Source organism: Callospermophilus lateralis, chromosome 18, assembly GCF_048772815.1.
Source record: "Callospermophilus lateralis isolate mCalLat2 chromosome 18, mCalLat2.hap1, whole genome shotgun sequence".
Classification (NCBI taxonomy): domain Eukaryota; kingdom Metazoa; phylum Chordata; class Mammalia; order Rodentia; family Sciuridae; genus Callospermophilus; species Callospermophilus lateralis.
The window spans coordinates 15,473,740-15,494,023 of NC_135322.1; the positions used below are offsets into that span (position 1 = coordinate 15,473,740).

Here is a 20,284-nt window from a genome sequence, read left to right on the forward strand (position 1 = left end):
CTGCAAAGGACTCGTTTTTTTTTCCTCCTTCCGGCTCCCCGTCCCCGCCTGGCCAGGCCAAGCTGCCCCCGCCGACCCTGCTGGCCATTTTGGGGGCAGCAAGGTGGCGCAGTTGTTTCTTGTGGTTGTGTGTGTTTGTTGTTCGGGTTTAAAAAAGGGAAATTGAGACTGCAGGTGGGGGTGGGTCTGGGGGTCCCCCCAGTCCAGGAGAACCCTCCTGTACCCGAGTCTCCTTCATTGCCTGCCTCTGCTGTGAAATACCTTGTTCTGTGTATTAAACTGGCCTGACCCCTCTGCCCACCACTGCCTCCTTCTCCAGCTTGGTTTGGGGAGTCACCAAGAAGGGGAGCTGGGGCCTCCTTGGGGGAGAAGCAACTGCAGGGCCTCTACCTCCACCACCACCTCCTCCCCTGCACCCCGCCTCCCTCTGGCTTTGTCCCAGCTCCTCCCAGCCTTGCCGGAAAGGAGAAGAGGGGGATGGGGCGGAGGGGGCTCCCGCCCAGCCAGCTGTGGTTGCCCTGGCAACGGACTGCTGCAGCTGCAGCGGGAGGCGAGGAGGGAGGCGGGAGTGAGGATGGGGGAAGGGAGGGATGGGAGCCTGGCGGTCCCTCCCAGGCCAGAGTGGGGAGTGGGGAGTGGGGAGTGGGGGTGTCGGGAGGCACCTCAGTCCCACTGTCCTAGATATGGGCAAAGAGGTGGGGAAGGGGAGAAGGCAGGTGGGAGGGGAGGCCGGAGGGAGGAATGTTTAGACCCAGGGACAGGAGGAGAAAGACTGGGGTCGGGGTAGGCAGGGTAAGAGGGAGAAAGAGGTTGAGAGTCACAAATTTATTAAGAGAATCAGAAGAGGACAGAACAGGACAGAGAGATGAGGAGAAAGCCACAGGAATTAGGGAAGAGCCCCGAGAGAACAGAGATTTAGTGAGAGAGGAAATCATAGTAATAAAAACAGCAGCCACGTTAGGAGACAGGCGGGGAGGCTGGCGGGGTCTGGAGGGAGAGGACCCAGGAGTGATGGACATCAGGGCGGCCTTGCCCAGGAGAGCGGGGAGGAAGGCCCACATGGGGAAGGCAAAGTCCCTGGACAAGACAGTGGTGTGGACTCTGGGGGAGGGACAGACCCAGAATCTAGGGGAACAGCAGAGAAACCTGGAGATGGGTAGAGGTGTGGAGGCAGTTCAGAGTCTGGGCAGAGGCTTGGCTGGAGTGGGTGGTCAGTGAGTTGGGGGCCAGGACGAGTGGGGAAAGCTGGGGAGGGCCGGGTGCAGCTGAGGCTCTCTAGGGGCTGGCCTTGTGTTTGGGTTGCGGGGTGCTGGGAGCTGCTGGTGTCTGCTGGCTCCAGGGGACGATGTGAGAACAGTTTGTTCCAGGTCCCACCCCCCTTGGCCCCTGCTGGTGGGGGGAGGGCAGCAAGGCCTAAGGATGGGGCCTGGAAGAGGGTGGAGAAAGGGAGAAGTGGACTCTAGACTGCTTAGTGGGAATGGCTGCTCTCCCCTCCACCTACTCCCCACACTTTTGGCAAAATATACTTGGGGGGAGGGGCCTGAGTCTGAGAAGTATGGGTTTTGAGATGACAGGTAAGTGGGCGGTGAGGAGGGGTGCACAGACCCAGCCACATGGCCAGCCCCTTCCAGAGGCTTTGTGAAACCCACAGGAGCAGAGCTAAGACTTCCCACACAGGCTGGGCCTTGGATCTTCACATGGAATTCCCAGAATTGAAAATCAGTTTGTCCAAATTCCCACCCAACTTCAACAGATGCAGATCTGGGACCATAAGTTCAAGTCCCCTGCTCAGCTAGAAGGGCCCCAAAGGAAGGCCTTGCTCTGGCTGAGGTCCCAGGGGTGTATTGTCTTTCTCACACGGAGGGAAGGGAAGCCATGTTTTGCCTCCCCTTTGCAGGAAGAAGGGGCAGCCTTGACCCCGCACTGCCCATTAGACGGCTGGCAGAGGGAGACCCCTCCACCAGCACAGAGAGAAAGGCTGTGGTGTGGCAGGAGATGCAAATAACCTCAGACACTCAGCCAGACTCTCAAGATAAAAATTAAAGGGGGCTGGGGATGTGGCTCAGTGGTAAAGCACCTCTGGGTTCAACCCCCCAATACCAAAAAAAGCAAAAAAAAAAAAAAAAAAGCAAATGAGCTGGCACTGGGATGTGCCATCTGCCTAAAGAGGCGGAGTCTAGCCACAGAGGACTAGGCACCAAAAGGAAATGTGTCCCCTCCCCCTGTCCCCAATACTTGGAATTGAACCCAGGAGCGCTTCATCCCCAGCCTTCTTGGTTTTGAGACAAGGTCTGGCTAAGGTGCCAGGCTGGCTTCAAACTCAAAGTCTTCCTGCCTCAGCCTCCCAAGTCTCTGGGATTACAGTGGTGTGCCACCAGGCCCAGCAGAATCTCGCTCTTTTAAATTTGGGGTCATTTCACATTCTGAGGTTGGCTTCCGGCAGGAGGGGGCTGATGTGGACCAGGCGGCCGCCCAGCTAGTGAACACACAAGCCATTTCTATGAAACATTTATTTCCTTTGAAACCTCCAGAAACATGCCAGAAAATCTCAAGACAGGGATGGGAGGGGGGAAAAAGACAATAAAGAATAATTAACCAAATGAATCAAATCAACATGAAAAAAAGCCTACTATCTCAGCCATCAGATAGAACACCAACCTCAAATTAAATAGATTTGTTGTGCAGAAATTCTTTAAAAATAACAAAATAAAACCAAAATCATAATTTACACTTGTCAATGTGCATGATCAGGTCCCCAAATGATCGAATGATCTGAAGATATGAGAAAAAAAAATAAAGGCTCCAGATTAGGGTCTGGGGGTGGGGGCCTGGAGAACCCCGGAGAAGGGGACCAGGGAAGGAGACATCACAGTAGTTGGCCAGGGCTGAGGAGGGCTGCTGGGCAGGCCTGGCCTTGGCAGGCTGGCCTCTCGCCACCGCTGTGGGGAGGGGAGGTGGCAGGGCTGAGGTTTTACTCTCAAGACTGGGGGATGCTGGGGGCCAGAAGCAGATCATAGGGAGACGCAGTGAACACCCTCTTCTCGGGCCCCCGCCCCTCCAGCCTGGCACCTCCCTGAGTGCCTGATCTATGCAGTCCCAGAAACACCCATCTGCCTGGGTTCCTGGGCCTGAAGAGAACCTGGGGGGTCTCTGGACAAGTGCCGGCTGCCTGGCTCGGGCTCTGAGCCCAGCCCACGCTGCCAACTCCTTCCTGCCTGGTGCTTCCCAGAAAGGGAAGCCGCCTTCCCACCACCCTGACTGTCCCTCTGGGTCCTCTTGCTGACCCCCTGCCCATGGGGGACACACCTTGCCTCGATCCTCAGCTTGAGGTTGGGGGAATCCACAGACTGTGGCCATCCAGACTTGTTCTGGCGCAACTCTACATGAAAAAATAAATATATATATATATATATATTTTTTTTTTGTTTTTAAAGGAAAAAAAAAGGAACTCGTGTTTCCTGGGTGAACAGCGTAGTACCACACTGGCCTGGCTGCCCGCCAGCTGCCCCTTATTGCCTTTAGAACAGCGTCTCTGGGGTTCGCACTGCGAGTGCTCCCCGGGGAGCACAGTGAGTGTGTCTGGGTGGCCGTCGCTGGGGGCCTGCAAGATGGGCTTGCGAAGGAAAAGGAAACCAGACAGGAGATGAAGGCTGTTGTTGTCCAGCCCTGTCCCAAGGCTCCAGGGTGCCTTCTGGAGCCCAGAGGCGGCCTGGCTTCTGGTCAGGGCTTGGTCGTGCTGGGAGGAGAGAGAGCCGGGCGGTCTGGCCCGGCCAGGTCAGTAGCTCAAAGGTGGAGGGACCTGGGGGACCCAAGCCCAGGCATGTGGCCTCTGGTGGGAGAGGAACTGATAGAAAAAGATCGTATAAATTGTCCTGTTTGTACAAATATTTTTTCTCTCAAAGAAGTGGCCTCTGGATGCTGGGATTTCTTCTCTCCATCCTAGGGCCTCCAAGAAAATAATTTAAACTCTATGAAAGTGCTCCTGGCTGCTTTGTGGAAGGAGGGGGCTGGGAAGGGATGACATCCATGCTTTTTGGAGCTAGTACACTGGGGACCAAAGGGTCCTAGTCTGTCGCCCTGAGGGCACTTGCTTCTTTGGGGTGTGGGGGTAAAGACTGAATCATTTCACGCCATATTTTTTCATGCAGGGGCTCTGCCCATGAGCCAGGCTGCTGGGTGCAGTGAAGAAACCTGGCGTGTGGGTCCTGGGCACTGTGGAGGCTGGATGCTGACCTCTGCAGCCCCTCTCACTTTCCCACAGCCAGGTCCTAGGCAGTGGCTGGGTGACCCCAGGGACACAGGGGTCAGTGCGGAGGCCTGAGACCAGGAGTTGACCTGACTCACAGCCTGGGGAGGCTCCCGCAGGCCCCACTGCTAGCTGGGGTTTCTGAGTCCACGTGGAGAGCTGCGGGGGCAGTAGGTACCAGGCCTGGCTAAGTGACCTGTCATGCCGGCCACCAGGGGCCTACAGAAAGAGAGAAGAGGACAGGAGCCCACGGCCTGCCTGCAGGCAAGGTGCCAGGGCCTGGTGGCCTCTCGGCCTCAGAGCTCCTTCTTCTCCCTGCAGAAAAGCTCGGCGAACTTGCGCAGCTGCTCGCTGGCGGCCTGCGACTCCTCCTGCAGCCGCTGGTTGTTCTGCCGCAGGCTGGCCACCTCTGACTGCAGCACCACCTTGTCCTGCTTCTCCTGTGAGGGGGGAGGGCTGGGCATCAGGCCATTGGCCTTGGTAGCCCCCAGAACAGCCAGTGGCCCTGGGGATCTGTGAGCCCTGGCCAGAACCAGTTGCAGGGGTTCAAATCCCAGCTCTGCTTCCATAGCTGAGTAACCCTGGCCCGTCACATCCTATCTGTGGGTCCCGTTCCCTCAACTCTGACAGGGTGGCTCTGAGGGGTCCCTGAGGTATGCAAAGTCCAGAACATAGCCTGCCTGGGAGTAACTGAAGAGCATCGTGATACTGTCATCACCTCATCCTGCCCCCACCCAAGGGCCTGGGGATGGTCATTATCCTCATTTTCCTGGAAGATGAAACCAAGCCTCACAGTCTGAGCAGGCCCTATCACCTATTCTAAGAGGCTCTTCCTGGGTTACAGAACACTGGCTAAGCCAGTGACTTGCTTAAGGTCACACAGTACTAAGGGTGGGACAGGGTTTGAACCTGGGCCACTGTGATTCCTGGGCTGGAGGAGTACATTGTGCTCTACTTCTTTATTTATATATATATATATATATATATATATATATATATATATATATATATATATTTAATTTTTGTTTATTTTTTTATTTTTATGTGGTGCTGAGGATCGAACCCATGGTCTCATGCGTGTGAGGCAAGCGCTCTACCACTGAGCTACAACCCCAGCCCCTTATGCTCTGCTTTTTAATTTTGACCTCAAAGTATATAAATGACAGACAAAAGTCTCCTCTGCCCTGTTTCTCCTCATTCTTGTACACCTTAGGGACAATCCATTTGGAATGCCATCGCCTAGTGTCCCTCCTTTTTTTGTGTGGTACAGTAGATGGAAGCCAGGGTCTCGTGCAGCCACACAGGCACTCTACCATGAACCACATCCCAAGCCCTACATGTCCCTCTTAACCCGTAGTTGTTAATAATTAAAAACAAAACAGAAGCACATGAGGCTGGGACATAGCTCCAGGGGAAAGCACTTGCTCAGCATGTGTGAAGCCCTGGGTTCTATCCCTAGTGTGGACAAGACCAAAATAAAAATATATGAGAACGTTCTAGGAAACAGCCCTGCAGCTTGCTGTGTTTTGCACCGGAGTTCCCGGCCTTCTCCTGCACATCAGTCAGGGGGTAGATTTGCTATTTTAATTGGCTGCAGACCATTCTGCTGCATGGGTGTCCGTGATTTACGTTACCCTTCTCCTTTTGATGGACAGCCATCTGGTCCCATTTTCATTGCCAACAGTGCAGCAGTGAACATCTCTGCTCATGGATCTCTCTGTACCCAAGCTGGAGATTCTCACCAATTCCCACAGGTGGAATTGCTGGGTCAACTAGATCCACGATTACATTTCTTTTTTGTGGTGCTGGGGCTTGAACCTAGAGCCTCGGGCATGTTGGGCAAGCGCTCTATCACTGAGCTGTAATGTAGTCCCAGACCTCCAGTTACACTCCCCACACCCCAGCGGGGCAGCGCACCCAGGGGTGTTCCCACACTGAGCTGCATCTTCAGTCCTTTTGACTGATTAATTTGAGACAGGGTCTCACTAAGTTGCTAAGCCTGACCTGGAACTTATGATCCTCCTGCCTCAGCTTCTTGAGTTGCTGGAATTATGGGTGTGCACCACCATGTTGCTCTACGATTACATTTTGGTAAATACTGCCCAATCGCTGTCCAAAAAGGTTGGACCAATTTATTCTACAAGAATGTCTAAGAGTGTCTCCGTGAGCTCCCTCGCCTTCTGAATTGTCACTTTCTCTGTTTTACTCATGACTAGACCCAAGGAGGGAGGGTGGATAGGTGCCGAGTGGCCTCAGCAGGCGCCTTGGCGGGTCTGGGGAGGGGCAGCAGGCGTGTGCGCGGGCCCTCACCTTCTGGAGGTCCGTGTGCAGCTGTTTCAGCATCACTTCCAGCTGGTACACCTTGCCCGTCAGATCCAGGGGTGGCTCTTCACTGGAGAGAGGGAGGACAAGGTCAGCCGTGTGGCACCTGAAGCGGGCGTTTGCCCCAAGGATGGGCCGTATCTGGGACTTTTGGGGAGAATCTCTTCTCTGTATCCATGGGATACAAAAGTCTACCTCCCCAAAACACCTACTGACCATCTGCAGGTCAGGCGCTGCTCCAGGCACAGGAAGGAGGAGGATGGACAAACAGACACAGGGTCTACCATGGTCAGTGTTGGAAATGATGACAAGCCAACTATCCCCACTGCTGTGGGCCAAGCCCTGCGCCACCCAGCAGTTTGTGAGGTCAGTCTAAGCTTCTCAGCCACTGTCCTGTGAGGGGACCTCACGTGGAACAGAGGAGGAGGCCTGGGCTTGGGGAGGGGGTGTCGCCACCCACTTTCCTCCCTTGTGCTGATGCTGGGATTTGAATGAACCCCATTCTCTGAGGCTCCTCCTCTGCGCGGATTCTTCCAGCCCTGAGCTCGCCTGGCACTGCAGGGGAGAAACAGGATCCCCTCCCTGCTTAGAGCAGGTTTGAGGGAGGTGCCCGTGGGCAGGTGCCATGGGCTCACATGCCTGAGAGGATGGGGTGCAGGGGAAGGGGTCGGGTGAGCTGCACAGGGGCGAAGGAGGTGGGGCCTGGCCTTCTGCCTCTCCCTCCCAGTTCTCCTCCCCCATAGTTCTCTATCTTAGGGACCTGCAGGGGGAGGTGGGAGGCTGAGGGGAGGTCGTCACCATGGGGTTCAAAGTGACTGAGCAGTGAGCCCCGGGGCCACAGGTCCTGCACTTCCCACACCATGGCTCCTGCAGAACCAGCGCTGCGTGCCCATCTCATCTTTACGGTGGGTCCCACTTTCCATGGAGGTTGGGCTGGGGCCAGTGTGTGGAGCAGAAAACACCCAAGAATCAAAATTACCCTCAAAAAAGGCTCCCGTTGCCCACAGAGCACACAGGTACTGTGTGGTACACGGGGCCCTGTGCTGCGAGGCCAGCAGAGCACGTCAACACGTCTTGCAGGCAGAGGGCCGTTACATTCTCTGCCTCCTTCACTTTCTGCCGATCAACCAGAACCAACACACCACACTGACGGTGAGAAGCCCGTGTGCCATGGCCAAGCGAGACACCTCTCTGTCCTCTCCCCACCAGACTCCAGAGGGCGGAGCCTGGCCTCAATCCTGCAGGGGTCCCCTGGCTTAGGCCTTGTCAGGGCAGATGTGAAAGGTGTTGGGTGCCAGTCTGCACCACCTGGGGATCTACACAGGAAACCAGGAGGGGACAGATGAGTAGGGCGGTTGTGGGACACTAGTTAACATTTTTCAAAGTTGGAAGTGAAACAATTGTGTAACGTTGTGCAAAGTGTCCTTGCCAGTGGACTGAGAGATCCACAAGGGCAGGCGAAGAGTCTGTCTTGGCCACAGCTGGTCCCCAGTGCAACGCTGACATCCTGTCTGTTAGGCGAGGGGACCTCCTGCCCAGGGAGTGGTGGGGGTGACCCACCACAGCCACCTCCTCACTGCACAGACCTCTTGCCTGTAGGGACCTGGGCTGCAGGGCCACTGGATGTTTCCAAGGAAACCTCACCTCATGGTAGGGGTGGTCCTGGGGGTCGGAGGCCCCCGCTCCAGGCTCAGGTGACTGTGGACAGGACTGTGTGCAGGTGGGATATCTGGGCTCAGGGCTGGGTCATTTAGAGAGAAGAGCGAGACGGCTCTTTGCACTGCCAGGGAGAGGGAGAGAGAGAAGAGGGGCTGAGTTCTCATGGGTGGGAAGGCAGGGCTCCCATTTCTCCCAGCTGACTGACCAAGCCCCCCACCCCACAAACCTCCTGCCCAAACCTCCATGACATTTTCTTTTTTTGTGTGTGGTGCTGGGGATGGAACCCAGGCTCTTGTACATGCCAGACAAGTGCTCTGCCACTGAACTACGCCCCCAGACCCTGACATTTTCAATTTCATTTTGATATATCATGAAGGCATTTAGGATGGATTTTTGCCAAAAAACCCAACCAAATAAAATGAGAACACAAGCAATAAGATCCCATCCTGAGGGGGTCAAGCCTCTAGATCCAACTGCCGTTTACACAGCACTGAAGGCACAGATAAGTGAGCTCAAGGACACTGCGGGGCAGTGGCCAGATTCAGAGCTCACACATTCTTGGTATAAATGCCCTGGTTTTGTTAACAAATAAAGGGTCTGAAAATAGTAGCCCAAAGTGGATGGGGCTGAAGCTGGGTGATGGGTCCACGAGACTCACTGCACTACTCCACTTCCTCCCGGGAAGGTTTACAAAATTTCAGCAAAATGAAAAAGTCAAATAGAAGAGGCCCAGTGAAGAGAGGGGACGTCATGGGGCCGCCAGGGAAAGCGAAGTCCCCGGGCCCCAGCACTTGACTTGCGCGTTCTTAAACACGACTGTTGGGTTCTCTTTCTGTAACAGCAAGAACTGGTGACGGCCGCAGTGTCCTTAATCACTGGACTGTAAGTCATGGTGGCCATGCAAGGGAACACTCAGGGGCATCAGAAACAAGGTGACTTTGTGCCATGTATGAAGAGGGTGGACGCTGTCATTTGGGTCTGGAGGGTTTCCCAGCTCAGCCTCTTCCACTCTCTCTAAAACAGCACAGTAAAGACCGGAGGAGCTTTCCTCAGAGCCACTCCCTGCTGCCACCCTGGCTTTCTCCTCTTCCCATCTCAGTTCACCTTCTCCCTGAACCGCCGCAGAACACGCTGCAGGGGTGGCGCTTAGTGGCAGAGCACTCACCTAGCACGAGGCCCGGGTTCCATGCCCAGCACCACAAAACAGAACAATAACAAAACCAAGCTCTGCGGTGCGCTGGAGCACCTTCCCTCCCACTGCAGGCCCTCCCCTGCTTCCAGGGAGCTGGGGTGTCCCCCTCCTCTCCTGACTCTTTCTCTGTTTCTGTGCTGCTGAGGGTGAACCCAGGGTGCCCTGCTACTGGGCCACATCCCCAGCCCTTTTCTTTTGAGTCAGGGCCTAGTTAAGTTGCCTAAGCTGTCCTAGAACTTGAGACCCTCCTGCCTCAGCCTCCTAAGCTGCTGGGATTACAGGCCTGTGCCACCATGCCTGGCTCCTTCCGGGCCTTTCTGCTCTTTTCTCAACTCTCTTTCCCAACCTTCTGTGGCTCATCTATTATTATTTATTTTCTTGGTACTGGGGATTGAACCAGGGGCACTTAACCACTGAGCCGCATCCCCAGCCCTTTTTCATATTTTATTTGGAGACTGGGTCTCACTGAGTTGCTTAGGACCTCACTAAGTTGCTGAGAGTCTCTGAATTCACAATCCTCCTGCCTCAGCCTCCCAAGTCACTGAAATTATAGGCATGTGCCACTGTGCCTGGCTCTTATTTTCATTGTTATTTTTTTTATTTTGTTTTTGGTACTGGAGATGGAACCCAAGGCACTTTGCCATTGAGCTTTTCTGATTTTATTTTTATTCTTTAAAATATTTTTTAGTTGTTTGTACCTTTGTTATTTATTTATTTCTATGTGGTGCTGAGGATGGAACCCAGTGCTTCACACATGCTAGGCAAGTGCTCTGCCACTGAGCCACAACCCCAGCCCATCTTATTTTATTTTGGGACAAGTTCTTGCTAAGTTGCTGAAGTCAATCCTCCTGCCTCAGTTTTCCGAGTCACTGATTACAGGTTGTGCCACCAGCATGTCCACACATGCCAAAATTATTAAGAACTTAGAACTGCTGGGCAAACGGGGTGTGTACATTTAAAATTTGTAGTAGAGGGCTGGGGATGTGGCTCAGGCGGTAGCGCGCTTGCCTGGCATGCGTGCGGCCCGGGCTCAGTCCTCAGTACCACATACAAACAAAGATGTTGTGTCCGCCGAAAACTAAAAATAAAAAAAATAAAAAAAAATTTTTAGTACGTATGGAAGAGTTGACTTCCACGGAGGGGCTGGCAAGCAACTGGCATTGTCCCCAGGTCACAATGCATGCCTTCTCTCACCCTCCCTGGCAGGGTCATCAGACCCTACCTCGGCAGTTTTTCTGGTATTGAGGACTGAGCCCAAGGGTGCTTTACCCCCGAGCTGCATCCCCAGCCCTTTTCATATTTTGAGACAGGGTCTTATTAAGTTGCTGAGTCTGACATTGAACTCGTGATCCTCCTGCTTCAGTCTCCCAAATGGCTGGGATTATAGGCATGCACCACTGTGCCAAACCTATGCCTTTTTTTTGTGTGTGTGTGTGTGTGTGGTGCTGGGATTGAACCCAGGGCCTTATACATGTGAGGCAAGCACTCGACCAACTGAGTGATATCCCCAGTCCCCTATGCCTATTTTTATTTGGAGGATGTACAGTCCTGGGTTCAAATCCTGATCCCATGTGTCAGGTGACAAAACACAGTCAACTCTGTGGCAAACTCAGCCTCAGTTTCCTCATCTGCACAAGGGAGTCCTAATATATTCCTCAGATGGTGGTGAGTTTGCCAAGTGCTAAGTGCTGGATGGAGTGTGGCCTCCTCTTGGAAGCGCACCAGGTCACTGGAGAGCAGAGATAAAACACTACACAGTGAACAAGTGACGTGGCTCCCCAATTCTGGGACCTGGGCGCAACTGCCTGCGAAGCCACAGGCCCTCAACCGATCGTTCTAGTGCAGCAGAAATGAGGCTCCGATGGGTGGGGTGGAGGCACCTACCTTCGTAGGCCTTGGCTGCGTTTACCAGGCTGGACCATTCGAGACCAGCAGCTGTATCAGGCAGGGGCATCATCCCGGGGTCCAGGCGCCGCAAGGGCCGGTCCCGTCCATCAGCCAGTGAAAGTTCTGAGGCGGAGATGGCAGCTAGGTGGGGAGAGTTGAGCACAATGTGAGAGGCAAATGAATACTTTCCACTGCTTATCAGAAGATCCCGTGAGGGAAACCTCCAGTGGGTGAGGTGCAACTTTTAACAGGATGGCAGGGACGCCTTGCTCAGGTGACCTTTGAGCAGATCTGGGGAAGAGCATTTAGGGCAGGTGCAGTAGCCAGGGCAAAATCCCCGGGGCAGGAACATGCTGCAGGTTTAAGGAACACTGAGGAGGTCCAGCTGGGACAGGGTGAATGGGGAGAGATGTGGCAGGTTAAGTCAGAGGTGACAGGGCTGTGGGGCCCTGTGAGTCCTGACCAAGCTGTTACCCTGTTATCTGGAGTGCCACCCTGTCGTGGCAGGCTGGGAGGCTCCCTCTGGCTGGAGGGAGGACAGTAGACAGACTGTGTGGCGGGGGGCAGGAGGAGGGGGCAGGGAGACGAGACGGCGGGAGGCTGCTGTGGGATTCGGAAGGGACAAGGGGTGGGACCGGGCAGGCCGTGGGTGGTGGGTGGGGGGGCAAGTGAAAAGGTTCTGGACCCACTCTGCAGGTGGAGCCCCCAAAGTCTGAAGAATGGACGTGGGTGTGAGACAAGAGAAGGGTCCAGGACGTCATCAGGTTCTGCTGGGACAGGGCACAGCTGATGGATTGGTTTCAAGTGGGGAAGGCTGGGGTGGAGGCATCAGGCACAGGTGCATCAAGACACCCTCAAGGCAGCAGTGGGAGGGGGCCTGCCAGAGGAGTCTATAGAGTTGGGGAGAGTGTCGGGGTGCAGAAATTTGGGGCACCAGTTTATAGACAGTGTTGAGATGTGGCAGGTCACTGTGGGGAGACCTGGTGGGTTGGATTTGACACAATGGGCAGAGGAAGAGGCTGTGAGGCCTCAAGGTGCTGGGAATGGCAGGCGGCGGGAGCATCGTGCCAGCAGCAGCTCGAGTCCTGTGTGCCAGGCTGAGGTCCTGGGCCTGACTCTGGAGCCCTCAAAGGGAAGGGTCAGAGGAGGATAATGAGGCAGAGAGGGGTCAGGGGCCTGACCAGGTCTGCGCCATGCCCCCAGCACACTTCCTCTGTGCGGGATAAGCTGGGCTCGGGGGTCATCTCACAGCCTTGCTGTGGTGGGGGAAGGGAGGGTGGCATTATGACCTCCACGTACGCAGCAGGAAAACCAAGGCTGGAATTTGGGATCTGAAGTGGTGGTGGGGACTAGTCCTGCTTGGAGCCGGACCCCACAGGCCTAGAAGGTTTGGAAAGTCCAGGCTCCTAGTGTTTTAACCCTTGTTCTCTAGTCTAAAGGGGCAAACCTGTCTCATGATGCTCACTCTAGCGGGGAGGTGGGATGGAAAAAGCTGACCAATAAGGACTAAGTTGTTGTAAGCAGCAAGAAACTCTGGTGAGGTACTGCACACCAGGGTGACTGTATCACAATTATGTACTATATACCCCCCAAAACTAGAAGAAAGATACTGAATGCTTTTACCACGGAGAAATGATAGGTAGTAGAGCAGACTCATGTACACTAAAACATCACATGGCACCCCATTATTATGTACAATCCTTATGTCTTTATGTATCAGTTGAAAAATTAAGTGTTCAGTGGTACAGTTTTGTCTACTATGACCACGGTCCTGGGTTTGATCCCTAGCATTACATACACAAAATAATTAAAATAAAAAATTAAAAACACTAACAAGTTGGTGGCATATACCAGTGACTCTGGAGGCTGAGGTAGGATCAAAAATTGGAGGCCAGGGCTGGAGTTATGGCTCACTGACAGAGAACTCGCCTGGCATGCGTGAGACACTGGGTTCGATCCTCAGCACCACATAAAAATAAAATAAGGATATTGTGTCCACCTATAAATATATATTATGTATATATAAATTCCATTTAAAAAAACTGGAGATCAGCTGGGCATGGTGGTGCACACCTGTAATCCTAACAGCTTGGAAGGCTGAGGCAGGAGGATCGAGTTCAAAGCCAGCTTCAGCAATTTAGCGAGGCCCTAAGCAACTCAGTGAGACCCTGTCTCTAAATTAAGTACAAAACAGGGCTGGGGATGTGGCTCAGTAGTTAAGTTCAAACTCTGCTACCACCCCACCCGCCGCAAAAAAAATGGATGCCAGCTTGGATAATTTAATGGGCTCATGTCTCAAAAAATGAAAAGGGCCGGGGATGTAGCTCAGTGGTAGAGTATTCCTGGGTTCAATCCCCAGTGCCTCAAACACAACGCAACACAACAATAAAAAACAAAATCCCCCAAACCCCCTATCAGCCAGTAGATTTTCAGTACTAATGACACATTTAGATGTTATGCTGGGTTTGCTATATGCTAATATCTATCTTCCTTCCTTCCTTCCTTCCTTCCTTCCTCTTCCTCCCTCCCTCCCTCCCTCCCTCTCTCTCTTTCTTTCTTTCTTTCTTATCTTTTCAGTGGTGAGGGTCAAAAACAGGGTTTCACACCCTAGCTAACACTACCACTAAACTTCATTCCCAGTGCTTCTGAGATAGTCTTGCTAAATTGCCCAGGCAGGCCTCCGGCCTCCAGAGTTGCTGGGATTACAGGCGAGGCAAGCGCTCTACCCCTGAGTTTTACCCTCAGTCCTCTGGTGAGATTGTGCATCTCTAACCCTAACCCTTACCCTAACCCTGAGTTCAATCCCAGGTACCACCCCATTAAAAAAAAAAAAAAAATATATATCTATCTATATATATATATATATATGAAGGGATTGAACCTAGGAGTGCTTAACCACTGAGCCACATCCCAGCCCTTTCTTCTTTCTATATTTTTAAAAATATTTTTTAAAACTGTCAATGGACTTTGGTTTATTAATTTATTTATTTGTGGTGCTGAGAATCGAACTCAGTGCCTCACACATGCTAGGCAAGGGCTCTAACACTGAGCCACAATCCTTTCTAACACAAGCCCTCTCCTTTCTATTTTGAGACAGGGTCTCGCTAAGTTGCTTAGGGCCTCGACAAATTGCTGAGGCTGGCTTTGAACTTGCGATCCTCCTGCCTCAGCCTCCAGAGTAGCTAGGATTACAGATGTGCACCACCACGCCTGGCTCCTCCTGCACCTGGCTCCTCTGGTGATATTTTACAGTCAAAGAAACTGAGGCACAGAGAAGTCCCATTGGAGGGGTGGGGAGAGAACTCACTTGGTACAGTGCTTGCCTCGTATGCACAGGCCCTGGGTTTGATCCCCAGCACCACCAAAAAAAAGAAAAAGAAGTCCCATTGGTGGTAGAGGCCTGGGACACGAGCTCAGGCCCCATTTTGTGGCCTGATGGAGGTGGTACGCATACTGTCCTGCTCCTGGGGATACTAAAGACAAATAAAGGTGTGGAGAAGTCCCACACCTGCACCTTCCTTACTATGGCAAACTTGGGGGAGCCCTGTCAGTTAATAAATGTTCACCAAACTGCCTGGTACCAGAACTGGGAGCTGCAGGGTGGAGCTGGGGGCAGCTGCTGCAATCCCTGCCCTCAGGCCTGCACCCAGAGGGGCTGAGACCTTGTCTGGTCTCAGGAGAATCCCAGGAAACTCCCTGATGCTTGGCGAGCACCCCCTGCTCTTGGGGTGACACCCAGTGCCCAACCATCAGGCACCTCTGAAATTCACAGGCAACCCAGTCCCCTCCCTCAGGTAACTGACCCAGACAACCTCCAGGCGACCAGAAGGGTGCCCAGGCTTACATTTCTTCTCTGGGAATCCGTTGCCAGCAGCAGGGATGGCACTGGGGCCGCCGCCGGGCGGGAGTGGGTGCTGGTGCTGGCGGCGGGCGGGCAGCGTGCTGGAGGGGAAGGTGCTGGTGAAGAGCACGTCACTGGGCAGGCCTGGCTCCAGGCTGGCAGGGGTGGCAAAGCTGGGCTCCCGGCGCCCGCTGCACAGGCTCTCGTCTGACAGTGTCCGCTGCAGGCTCTTCTGGGGGGACTGCTGCCAGGACGGGGGGAACATGGGGACAGTGTCATAGGGGGCCCCAGTCAGTCCTCAAGGGCTTCCTGCCCACCTAGCCTCCATGGGCTCCCTTCCCTGACCAGCCCTGGCCTCTGGCCGGCTGACCAGCTCCAGACAAGTGAGGCTGAGGCCGGGCAGGGGAGGGGAGGGAGTGAGCCACACGGGCCTGCGAGAGCCAGGCTGGGACTCCAGCAGGCACCAGTGTCCTCTTCCCCCGTGCTCTGAGCTGGTGGGACACCACCCGGGGAGCCTGGGGGCCATCTTAGTCCCCTCAGAATGTGCCTGCCTGACAGTGAGGCTACCTAGGGCAGGCAAGGATGAGATGACAATGGAGCCACCATGGGCCTGCTCTTCTGGCCTTGCCCTGTCCTTGGGGAATGAGAGCGCGCTGGAGTCTCCCCTGGGACCCCTGCTCCACTCCAGGACCCCGAGTTCTGGGCAGGGGGCAGCTGCTTCATCTTGGGATCTGGGGAAGGATGTGAGCCAGGCCTTCCTGGCGCCCTCCTGAGATGGCTTAAACCCCGGTTCTGTTCCTAATCAAAACAGGGCCCTCACTCACACACCCCAACAGGGCCGCAGATGCGCTCCCTCCTCCCCGCCCTGCCCCAGGCCACCTGGCCACGCACCCCTGTATCCCTCTCCTGCTCTGGCCCCAGGTTGTCCATGATGATGAGTTTCTTCAGGTCGTCCTCAATGGTGGACTTGTAGTTCTTCCGAGGGGACCGGAGGTCTCGCAGGGATGCCCTTAACCGTGGTTGCCCAAAGACGTTCTTTGTGTTGGTGTCCACCTGCCTGCAAGCAGAGCGCGGGGGTCAGGGGCCGAGAGCTCCTTCCAAAGCTGTGGGGACTCACAGTCAGCTGCCTCTGGTGAACGGTCACACCTACTCCACCTGGCCAAGGCGCACAGCAGAGCCCTCACCCACTCCGTACACTTATCATCCAGACACTTCTTGGGAACACCTCTGGCTGAGCCTGTTCCAGGGACTGGGGAATAGCCGTGATATGGAGCCCACGTCTAGGAAGGGCGACCAACACTGATCAAACGAACAGAGAGACCCTGTGGGTGAGCTAGAGAGATTTTTTTTTTTTTTTTTGCAATACTGGGTGTATTGAACCCAGGGTGCTCCACCCCTGAGCTACAGCCTCCTTTGTGAGATAGGAGGGTCTTACTAAGTTGCTGAGGTTGGTCTTGAACTTGGAATCCTCCTGCCTCAGCCTCCTGAGATGCTGGGATTATGGTCGTGCACCACTGCACCTGGCTGAGGGAAATGCTTTGAGGAAAACAAAGCCAGGTACCGGGGTGGGAACCGGGAGGGCTATTGTCAAGGGTGACACCTGGGGGCTGGGGTCTGGAAGGAAGGAATCCCATGGAAGGGCTTCCAGGTGGAGGAAAGAGCCAGAGTTGGGGCCATGAGGGGCGACGAGCTTGGTGAGCTGGAGGAATGGGGGATGAGGGGGCAAGAGGTGGGAGGTGAGGTCTCGGGGAGCAGGGGCCGACGTGTGGGACTTGAGTGACACGGGGACTTGGGACTGCATCTGAGGAGCCCTGCAGGTTCTGAGCTGAGGAGTGTTAGGTCCCAATCTGCAAGTACTGGGGACATGAGGCTGCCCTTGTGACAGCTGACATGGACTCAAGAGGCCCCTGACCTCTGAGATGCTCAGCCCTGTGTTCCTGCTGTGGGCGGGGCTCCACCACTGTCCCCTGGGGCTCCAGGTTGACAAGGCCGCCCCCTGTCCTCCACTCAGCGGCCCCCAGGGCCGGGCCTCTTGCATTTAGACTGTGGCCTAGCTTCTGGGCTCAAGACTGAGCTTCTTGGTAAAAATATTCAAGCTTCCTGGTGAAATGGGGACCTGACCTAAGGCACGGCCACCCCTAAGAGAAAAAATGACAGTGACCAGGTACACCATCCTCACCAGACACCACAAGGGAGCCCCTCTTCTGATCATTCCCATTTCACAGATGAGAACTGAGGCAGGAGGTGGGAGCCTGTAACACTGGCCCTACCTTCTACCACGGTCCCCTTTCCCTTTCTTACAGCAGCTGTTGTGACCTGTAGCTGTCTTTGTCTCTGGTCTGTCAGCCGAGCAGAAAGAGCAGCAGCTATAGCAAGGCCCGGCTCCCTGGGCACATATGCGCATCCCCCAAGCTGCCCTACTCAGATCCCATCTCGTGGATGAAGAGATTAAGGCACAGAGGAGTTAAGCCACTTGTCCAAAGTCACACAGTTTGTGGAGGGAGGAGTCAGGATTCAAATTAAGTCAACGGGTTGAGGAGTCTACAGTTGCCACCACCAAGCTTGACTGCCATGTTTTTTTGGTTGTCGTTTTTGATTAACAAGTTTTATGCCTTCAAAAGATAAGAAACAAATGCATGCACTCTTTGAAAACATTTCTGATCAGATCACTGTAACTATGGAAATTCCAGAAACACCTAGAGAGATAATATCAACTTAGAATTTATATGGGCATAGTGAACATCATAAAGGAGTATCCTAAACAAGCCAGCTGTGTGAGCTCTCCTAACATGACCCAGACTCTCTAGAAACCTCACTGCCTGACAGACCCCTGCGTCGTCTTAGAATTTCTTGCCCTCTCATGCCACTCACTTACTCTGGCAACTGTCCTGCCAAAGAGCCTAGGGTAGCTGGTATTTCTAAGTCTTTGGAGCCTATCATCATGATGCTGGCATTATGTCCCCTGGGTGGGAGGACAGTCAGTGGCCATGCATGTAACTGTAGGACAGAGACAGTGATGATGGGACACCGGGAAGGTGCTGTGCTGCCCCTCCGTTTCCCTTCCAGGGTGAAAACCACCTTTTTCTCTGGTGTCTTCTGATGGCAGGGATAGAAAACAAAAGCATCGGTGAGCACTGTGGCCTTCTAGGTAGCAGAGCTGAATTGGTTTGCTCCAAAAAGAAATCCCACCCGGCACAGCATCATCGAGTAAAGCTTAGGGTACTGAGGACCTTGTTATTCTTCCAAACCCAGCCACCTTGACCGCCATGTTTACATCACACGTGTGATGAAAACCTGTACAGTGCATGGAACATGATCATGTTTGATTAAAAATATGCTTCTGGGGCTGGGATGTGGCTCAGTGGTAGAGCACTCGCCTCGCATGTGCGAGACTCTGGGTTCGATCCTCAGAACCACATAAAAATAAGTAAGTGAAATAAAGGTATTTTGTTCAACTACAACTAAAAAATAAATGTTCAAAAAAAATTAAAAAGATATGCTTTTATGTGCAGAAAAAAAATTTCTGGAAGAAATGAACAATGATTATCCCTGGGAAGTAGGAGGTAGAAAAGTGGGACTTTTACTTTACATCTAATGCCCTTTGAGCTATGAATTTATTTCACCATACTAATGATGATGATGATAACAAAAACAATAACAATTAGTTTTAAAAAGGCTGATACCTGACCTTCATCGTTTTGTAATACAAGAAAGAGTGTCTGAGCCTACAGAAGAAATAAGATGTCTTGGGCTCCCGAGGGTTTTGAAGTCTGCATTTTCTTTCTCTTTCTCAGTTGCCAACCTTGGGATTTTAACAAAGGGAAGAAGAGAAGGTGCCAAGTTTTCTTTTTTTATCAGGTCACATCCCTCCCCAGCCTAGAGCTCCAGGTGGGGGTAATGCTGGCTCCACCCAGATTAGGCAAGTATATTCTCCAGGCAGATGAGAAGCTTTAGGTCTGGAGGACAGAGAGACAGACAAAGAGACAGAAAGAGATGCACACACCCCTTCACCATGGAAGATGAAAGGGGCCTCCTTTTCCCCCACCTTTGATTTTGGCATTTTCCAGAATCTTCCCTCAGCACAGGCCTCTGCCTTGGAGAGGCAGTAGGTCTGGCCTCAGTGGTGGAGTCCTGATAAGCCCTGGATTCAATCCTTGGCACCAAAACCACACACACACACACACACTCCTTCCCTGTTCTATTTCACTTATGTTTATTTCCTAAAATCACCTTCCCAGACTCCAGGAACTCTAGTGCTCTTAACAAGACATTCCTAGTTCTTAGGAGGAAGGCTGGTTCACTAGAGGACACCATGCTAGAACCTTCTCCTGTGACCCTCTATCTGCACCATCCCACCTATGGCAGCCTGTGTTCTGATGCTCCTGGGGGCTGCTGAGAACACGCCTACAGGGGAGAAGCACGGCAAATCCAGCTCAGTTGATCCCCCCACCCCTCTGCAGTCCTAGGGCTTGAACTCAGGGCCTTGTGCATGCCAGGCAAGTGCTCCACCAACGGAGCTGTGGCCCAGCCCTTAGATGACCATTTTTGCTTTTTTTTTTTTGGGTATCGGGGATTGAACTTAGGGTCACTCAACCACTGAGCCACATCCCCAGCCCTATGTTGTACAGGGTCTCACTCAGTTGCTTAGCATCTCTCTTTTTGCTGAGGCTGGCTTTGATCTCGTGATCTTCCTGCCTCAGCCTCCCAAGGTGCTGGTGTTGCTTTTCTTACCCTCTTCTTTCTGAAGAATCTTCAGATTCTTTTTTTTTTTTTTTTTTGGTACCAGATATTGAATCCAGGGACACTTTACCACTGAGCCACATTTCCAATGCTCTTCCTTTTCCACTTTTTTTTTTTGGAAATAGGGTCTAAGTTACTGTGGCTGGCCTCAAAACTTGCGATCCTCGGGGCTGGGGATGTGGCTCAAGCGGTAGCGTGCTCGCCTGGCATGCGTGTGGTCCGGGTTCGATCTTTAGCACCACATACAAACAAAGATGTTGTGTCCGCCAAGAACTAAAAAATAAATATTAAAAAAAAATCTCTCTCTCTCTCTCTTAAAAACAAACAAACAAAAAAAAAACCAAACTTTCAATCCTCCTGCCTTAGCCTCCTGAGGTGCTGAGATTACAAGTGCATA

The 20,284-nt window shown here is 53.2% G+C and overlaps 1 protein-coding gene across 3 annotated transcripts in view; it reads right to left on the minus strand.

The window, feature by feature from the left end:
* Positions 1-2,495: 2,495 nt before the first annotated feature.
* Sipa1l3 (signal induced proliferation associated 1 like 3) overlaps positions 2,496-20,284 on the minus strand; it is a 236,228-nt gene continuing 218,439 nt past the window's right edge. For 2 of the 3 annotated variants that reach the window (XM_077105703.1, XM_077105704.1), the window contains exons 17-22: positions 16,039-16,204; positions 15,151-15,391; positions 11,304-11,447; positions 8,213-8,348; positions 6,557-6,638; positions 2,496-4,686 (exon numbers count right to left, since the gene is read on the minus strand). In XM_077105703.1, coding sequence (XP_076961818.1) covers positions 4,543-4,686; positions 6,557-6,638; positions 8,213-8,348; positions 11,304-11,447; positions 15,151-15,391; positions 16,039-16,204 — 913 coding nt within the window. In that variant the 3' untranslated portion in view covers positions 2,496-4,542. The remainder of the gene's footprint in view (positions 4,687-6,556; positions 6,639-8,212; positions 8,349-11,303; positions 11,448-15,150; positions 15,392-16,038; positions 16,205-20,284) is intronic. The other variant, XM_077105705.1, reaches the window with a different exon arrangement.